Source organism: Penaeus vannamei, chromosome 28 (genome assembly GCF_042767895.1).
Source record: "Penaeus vannamei isolate JL-2024 chromosome 28, ASM4276789v1, whole genome shotgun sequence".
Lineage (NCBI taxonomy): Eukaryota > Metazoa > Arthropoda > Malacostraca > Decapoda > Penaeidae > Penaeus > Penaeus vannamei.
In genome coordinates, this window is record NC_091576.1 from 25,073,654 (window position 1) to 25,081,153 (window position 7,500).

Consider the following 7,500-nt stretch of genomic DNA (forward strand, 5'->3'; position numbering starts at 1 on the left):
ATGGATGAAAGAGAATCTCAATACATTAGTAACTTTATTGGAAAGTTGTGATGGCGGCCTCCATATCCAAATGGAATTCATCAACTGGCTTTCCATTGCTGAATGTTCTGGAAAACACAACCTACCAGAGGCAAGACTGCACCTTATTTGCATATTAGGTACATTTTGCTACTACATCATGCTATTTACCCTGTGTGACAAGACGCCATTTACTTCGACTAGTGCTTCTTCAACGCAAGGTGGCTGCTTCATCCCGCACGGTGGTCTTTCCCGCCGAAATAACGGTCACGAAATTTCGAAAATCCTCTTTTGGTGGACTGTATGGAAACTTACCCGCCCTTCTAACTTCTCTCTGATGACGTAACAGGGTTCTTTATTTTTAAGATTTGCCTGCGCAGTACAAGCAGAGAGAGAGAGAGAGAGAGCAAGTGCGAGAGAGAAGGGAGGTAAAAGGGAGGAAGCAAAAGGGGGAAGAAATAGAAACCCAGGGGTAGTAAAGAGTATAGGATGGATAGACCTGGTAAATTATAATCTGATGCACGTTAAGGTGATGTAGACGGGGAGAGAGAGAGAGAGAGAGAGAGAGAGAGAGAGAGAGAGAGAGAGAGAGAGAGAGAGAGAGAGAGAGAGAGAGAGAGAGAGAGAGAGAGAGAGAGAGAGAGAGAGAGAGAGAGAGAGGGGGGGGAGGGAATGGATTTATAATAATAATATATTACATGAAGCATGTCTAATGCAGTGCAGGCCCCTTGTCTAGCCCAGGAGCCTGCCTGCTGCGACCGAGGCCTTCGCCGGCAAGCGAGCGCCTCTGCGCGAAGAGTCCGGCGGATCAGCTGATCTGACAGATCCAAAATGGCGGACGGAGGCCTCTTCCACGCTCAAGCTTTCTTGGTCGATGAGCTCCTGGAGGACGAAATGATGGCAGCTGCAGCCGTGATTGCAGACAGAAACGAGTTTTTAAGAAACAGAGAAGCACTGCAACGCCGGAAGAAGCCACAGAAGCAGCCGGCGCTGACGGTCGACTACGTAGAGGTGGTCGTTCCTGGATACTCGGATGCAGTTTTCAAGTCACATTTTCGCATGCAGAGAACATCTTTTGAGGTGAGTGACGGTTTTAATACAAGCATTTGGAGCATGACATGAATTTAGCTTGAAGTTTATGCGCGGGCAGTTATTTATGTACGCAATGACAATTAAGTTCTACATCAATCGTTATTGTTGTTAGAAAAATTGCCCGCCAAAAGATAGCGAGAAACTAAAGTTGCCGTGATCTTGAAACATTAAAATTATGCTTGACTGTCCCAAAATATCGCCATTGATTTATCACGTGACAACCTGTCAATATTTCATAAATGTCTCCCTATGACATCCTGTGCAATTCGTCCATTCTTAAATTGAATTCTCTTGTTGGTTTAATTGAGCTCAAATCGTGTCGTTGGTGAATGGTTATGAATGCGAGAGGATAGTAAGGCAAAGGGAAAAACATGATTGATATGAATAACCTTTCTTTACCATTTATTGTTAATTGGAAATGTAAATGGGACTGGGCCACACCCTCTGCTTTGTTAAAAATTTTCCAACTTCACAGGGGAGACACAGTCTTTCACTCCTGCATGAGTAACTGAGAAAAAGGAAAATTTTCAATGAATCAACTATTGAAGAAAAAAAGGATTTTAGCTAAATATTTGTATATTTAGTACACATTTTGTTTTAGCTTTACCACTGCATACAACTGCACTTTGGATAACAAATTAACTTTGTAATATCTGGTGAAAACCATACTTTTGGGAATATTTAAGTGATGAAATTAAACATTCAAAAGCATGCTGTTTCTGAGGAATAAATCCAACAAAACTTCAGGTAAAATAAGGGAGTTTAAACAAATGGCATGTCATTTTCCTTTTTTCCAAGTCTTTGATGGATGGGAATAAGTTTACGGAATGTAAATTATCATCATCATTATAAAGAAAGCAGCCATTTTTAATCCCCGTACATAACCAAACTTCAGTATCAGGAGGAAACTACCTATTTGTAAATGAAAAAATGTAAAGATTTGTCTTTTAAGTGTGATGCTTAAGAGTCATATCTTTGAAATTTGTTTGCATTGCTAGAAGTACGTAGCTTTAGATATTTTTTAATAATCTGTTGTTTGCTTTAATTAGTCTACCAAAAAGTTCTGCGCCCTGAAGATGTCTAATGTATTTTTTTATTTAAGATTTACTGAGGTTGTGTTCAATATAGAGATAATATTTAACTAAAGGGCCTGACCACTGAAATAACCAGATTATTATTATTATAGTGTCTTGATATCAACTACTATAGACGGATTTTAATGTGCTCTCCCTCCATCATCACCTTTTTCCTGTGATCTCGTCTAGCTGTTTTCCATCTGACATACCCAGTTTCTCCATCGTCCAGTCTAACAGCCTCAATCTTTGTCTTCATCATTCCCTTTCCCCAGCCGTTTTGGCTTCCATGATCTTCTTTTCTATCCCTTCTTATCTTCTTAATTCATTCCTAATAAAATCCCATTACCTTTTCCTGTTGGTATTCAAATAGTTGCCTTTTCATTCCTACCTCGTCCAAACCTTCTTCAGTAGCCATTATTTCTACCATGGTATCCTCATCATTTTTCTCCAAAATTACATTTCCGCTGCTCCAAGCCTTTTCTCCCTGTTCTTGCTTACCATCCATGACTCACATCCATACAATAACACAAGTAACACTAAGAAACGCTTTCTAATTCCCATTCTGATATTTCTTGTACACAATACATACCTTATATCTACAAATGCTTTCTTAGCTTGACTAATTTTACATTTGATATTCATATCTGACCTCCAATTTGATGGTATCCACCTACCCAAGTATTTGAATCTATCCACTGCGTCAGTTTACTCCCTGCTCACTGGCATATGACATTCCAGGTACATTTCATTGTTATTATAATTATTTTTTTTTTCATGCATAATATCTCATAGAATTTCACTAGTTGCCATTGAGAGGAGAGTCCCATTTGAAATGAATGTAGTGTTGTAGGAGCAAAACCAAAACAGTAGTTTTTATTTAAGAAAATACAGAAATCCAATCTTCATGGTATTTGAATGATATTTAAGTATCCTTAGTGTACAATTGCACCGACTGTTCTCATTTAGAGTGCAAATAGTACGGTAGGTATATTGTATCCTTCATGTGTAAAGATGAGTAAACAAAACTTACTGTGGGCATAGCATGTATGTGGCATTAGGTTCATTATACTAAGTAGAGTAAATTGCTTTTTTTATTACTATCATTGCCTATTTATTTATTTAATTATAACCAGTTATTAGTGTTGAGTGTGCTGTATTACGGGTTTAATTTTGAATGAATTGCTTGCCAAGAGATTTTGTTAATACGGAAAGTCTAATTTGAAATTTACAATATTTAACAATGTTACAATTGATTATCAGGTTCATTTGCAGTTGTTTGGCCGTGAAAAAAAAGTGAAAACAAAGGAAATATAGTAAATATATTTGCAGGTTAAACCATACCCCCCAGCACTCTAAATAATTGGGAAAACAAAGTGATTTTAAATGAAAAATTATTTGTCTTTCATCTGTTAAAATTGTAGTATCATGCAAACGAGAACAAAGATCAGTTGATGATACGTACTGAACTTTGTGTAGGAAGAACATAGAAGTGAGGAGGAATAGAATCCACTACCATCATGTAAATTCATGTTAATAAAAGAAAAAGAAATAATAATAATAATAATAATGGTAAAATGATGATGATGATGATGATGATGATGATGATGATGATGATGATGATGATGATGATGATGATGATGATGATGATGATGATGATGATGATGATGATGATGATGATAATAATGATAATAATAGTAACAGTAATAATAATTATAATAAAAGTAATAATAATAATGATAATGATAATGATAATGATAATGATAATGATAATGATGATAACAACAACAACAACAACAACAACAACAACAACAACAACAACAACAACAACAACAACAACAACAACAACAACAACAACAACAACAATAATAATGATAATAATAATAATAATAGTGATAATGATAATGATAATGATAATGGTAATGATAATGATAATAATAATAAAAATAATAACATTGATAATGACAACGATAATAATGATAAGATGATAATAATGATAAGATGATAATAATAATGATGATAATGATGATGATAATGATAATAATAATAATAATAATAATAATAATAATAGTGATAGTAATTATGATAATGATAATGTTAATGATTATGATAATAATAAAGATCAGTAAAAAGCCTGTGATTTTGTTGTTCTGGATAATTAACCGATGTCCTATCACTCAGAATGAACTACTGTACCAGTCCCCACTGCCAGTCTTAATTATTATTATTATTATCATTATTATTACTATTACTATTATTTTTGTGATTATTTATTTAACTAATTCCATTTTTTTTTTTTTTTGGCAGTCGTAATGGTTTGTAATATAATTGTTTGTTGCTCTTTATTTACCAAGGAATATATACTTTTGGGTAAAAGAGCATGAACCTTTCATGCTGAGTTTTTAAAAAAGTTTTTAAAGCTATATTCAGTAGACCTGTATTGCTGCCTGGACTTCAGTGTAGTCCTTTTTTCAGCATATCAGTCCTGCATAGTTAACCCAATGGTGCTAGGTAATCACAGTCTATTGTCATTTGCTTTTGTGAATTTTGTGTGCACATAGATGGTTCCACAAGTGGTTAGCCACCAGGAGCTAGTAAGTAATACGATTTTGGTATTGAAGGATTCCTCTCACTCTTTACTGTTCAAAGCTATTGAAATTATATCTCGGAAACCCCCCCCATTGGCTATAATCGTGACCCCAATAGCACCAGAAGGCTTTAAAGATACCAGGGAAATAGCAGGGTAAAATATGATTAATATTCACGAAATCAGTCATACATTGTCTAATGCAAGGTGCCATGCTCCCTGCAACACCCTCCATAAGGGGGCTTCTGCCACCCAACCCATGCAGTGGAGCATAAAGAATCCTCCAAATATTCACAGCAGGAGAGAGTACACGACCGACATGTGGGAGCACCCGATGGTAGGTCTATCTGATGTACTCTCATGCCATGAAAGTATGGAGGATTCTTTGTTTTCCTGGGAAGGGGTTTGAAGGTGGCAGCCCCCCATGGTAGGGTTGCAGGGACAGAGCCCCCTGCATTAGACAATAAGCTTACTGATTTTGTGTATATTATTCATATTTTGCCTCACAGTTTCCCTCGTACATTTCATTCCCTTTCCTGCTATCGGGGCCAAGAATGTGGGGGTCTGGAGGGTTTCTGTGTAATAATTTATATATATATATATATATATATATATATATATATATATATATATATATATATATATATATATTTGGATAGAAGAGAGTGAGAGGAATCCACTGATAGCAAAATTGTCGCGATCTTATAAGCGGTACTATTCTGTAGAATTACCGAATCTTTACATAAATCAAGGAAAATGATAAACAGGTGAGCTAGGTAGGACTAATAGTTGACTCCTTAGTAACTGAATACTTGCAGTGCCATCTATGTATAAAGACAATCAATAAACACAAAAAAGAAGTGGACATGATATATATTCTTGCCATCCTATCAGCATTGGGTTAACCCAGAATGTTAAAAGTCTGCTGGGTAAGAATTCATGTGCAAATGAAATAAATATGACCCTTATTAATTCATCAGACAATGACAAGAGAACCTAGTGATACTCTATCTTATTACACTGCCCTACAGTGTAGGATAAACCTTTAGATATAATAATCCCAGCCTTCTGAGTTTGATTAAATACTAAGGCTTTGGATAGCATAATGAGGAAAACTGTAATTAATGTTATTGCTTTTTATTAGTTGTCAGTAACTGTTGTCAATACCTGCTTTCTAAGAAAATGATGAGTACCTGTTCTGTTGCTTGTGTCATGTAGTTAGAAGTTTTATTTTATATATACATTAAAAAAAAATTCTTACAGTAAAAAAGCCATGAATTATCATTATAGCAGCATATACATTAAGTGATGATTTTAAAATGTTCTTGAGGAAAATGTTATATCTAGCAAAAAATTAGAATTGTACAAGATGAAAAATGTGAATAACATTGATCAGTTTTATCATTTAGCCATCCAAGGACTATAAAAACACATACGGACAGCTTTGGATGTTCTTTTTTTCAGGTAATGCAGTATGAATAAACAAGCTAACTCGTAAAAGGTTTATAAATGTCTGTAAAATGTTAAAATTCATATTCCTTCCTTGACAGGAACTGTGCCGGCTACTTGGCCCGCATCTGACTGCCAAGACTGTTTCAATCAGGAAGAAGATATTGTCCTCATTATGGCTTCTTGGCAACACTGAATCTTTCCGAGGGGTGGCCAACCGTTTTGGTTTAAGCAAGGCCACTTTACACAGTGTTCTTTTTGAAGTCTGCAATGCTATAGAGACAGTTTGGGGAAGACTGATTGTTTGGCCAACCACCAGCCAACAGTACAGAGACCTTGCAGATGGTTTCAGGAGAAAGACAGGCTTCCCAGGGGTTGTGGGTGCCATAGATGCAACTCATATTCCTATACCTGGGCCAAAAGTTAATAGGGAAGCTTACATAAATAGGAAGGGGTTTCCTAGCATGCAATTGCAAGCTGTCTGTGACAGCGACCTAAGGTTCCTTGATATTGTTTCAGGGTGGGCAGGATCAGTTCATGATGCCAGGGTCTTTAGAAACAGTGCTTTAAGCAACTGGCTTGCCAATGGTAATTTGCCTGAGGATCACCACTTACTAGGGGACTCAGCATATGCTCTAACACCATACTTGATTGTTCCTTACAGAGACAATGGCAGTCTCACTCCAGAACAGACGGCTTTCAACCAACGTCACACTTCAGCGAGAGTTGTGATTGAAAAAGCCTTTAACCTCCTCAAGTGTAAATTTAGGAGGCTGAAGTATCTGGACATGAAAGTCATGGACAAAATTCCTCAGGTGATATGTGCAGCTTGTGCACTGCACAATTTTATTTTGTTAACAGAAAAGCTGGATAATGATGAGGACTATCTAAGAATTATAGAACAAGCTCCAGCAGATGTAAATGACGGCTCTGCTGATGAGTTTCTTATACCACGTACAGAGAACACAGCAGGCCAGGCTAAGAGGGATGAGCTGACAAACCTTTTAAGTCAGGTTTGCTAAATATAACATGTATATATATTTTGTAAATATTTCTGTCATATATCTGTATATATAAATGAAACATGTAATTAGAAACCTATGAATGATTTTCTCTTCCCTTTGAACTTTTTGTAAAAAATTCTATAATCTGTATGTTGAGATAATTCAAATTGTGGTACGGAATTCTAGGAGTGTAATTGATATTTAAAAAATATTAATACCACTATACAGATTGCAGAAATAATTTACAAATATATATCTACTGTATATCATATTCTTA

At 35.9% G+C, this 7,500-nt stretch overlaps 1 protein-coding gene across 1 annotated transcript in view; it reads left to right on the forward strand.

Moving 5' to 3' along the window:
- Positions 1–810: 810 nt before the first annotated feature.
- Positions 811–7,500, forward strand: part of LOC113800481 (putative nuclease HARBI1) — a 9,812-nt gene continuing 3,122 nt past the window's right edge. Inside the window, exons 1-2 of the mRNA XM_027351257.2 lie at positions 811–1,098; positions 6,321–7,500. The exon at positions 6,321–7,500 is cut by the window's right edge and continues 3,122 nt beyond it. Coding sequence (XP_027207058.1) covers positions 850–1,098; positions 6,321–7,241 — 1,170 coding nt within the window. The 5' untranslated portion in view covers positions 811–849 and the 3' untranslated portion in view covers positions 7,242–7,500. The remainder of the gene's footprint in view (positions 1,099–6,320) is intronic.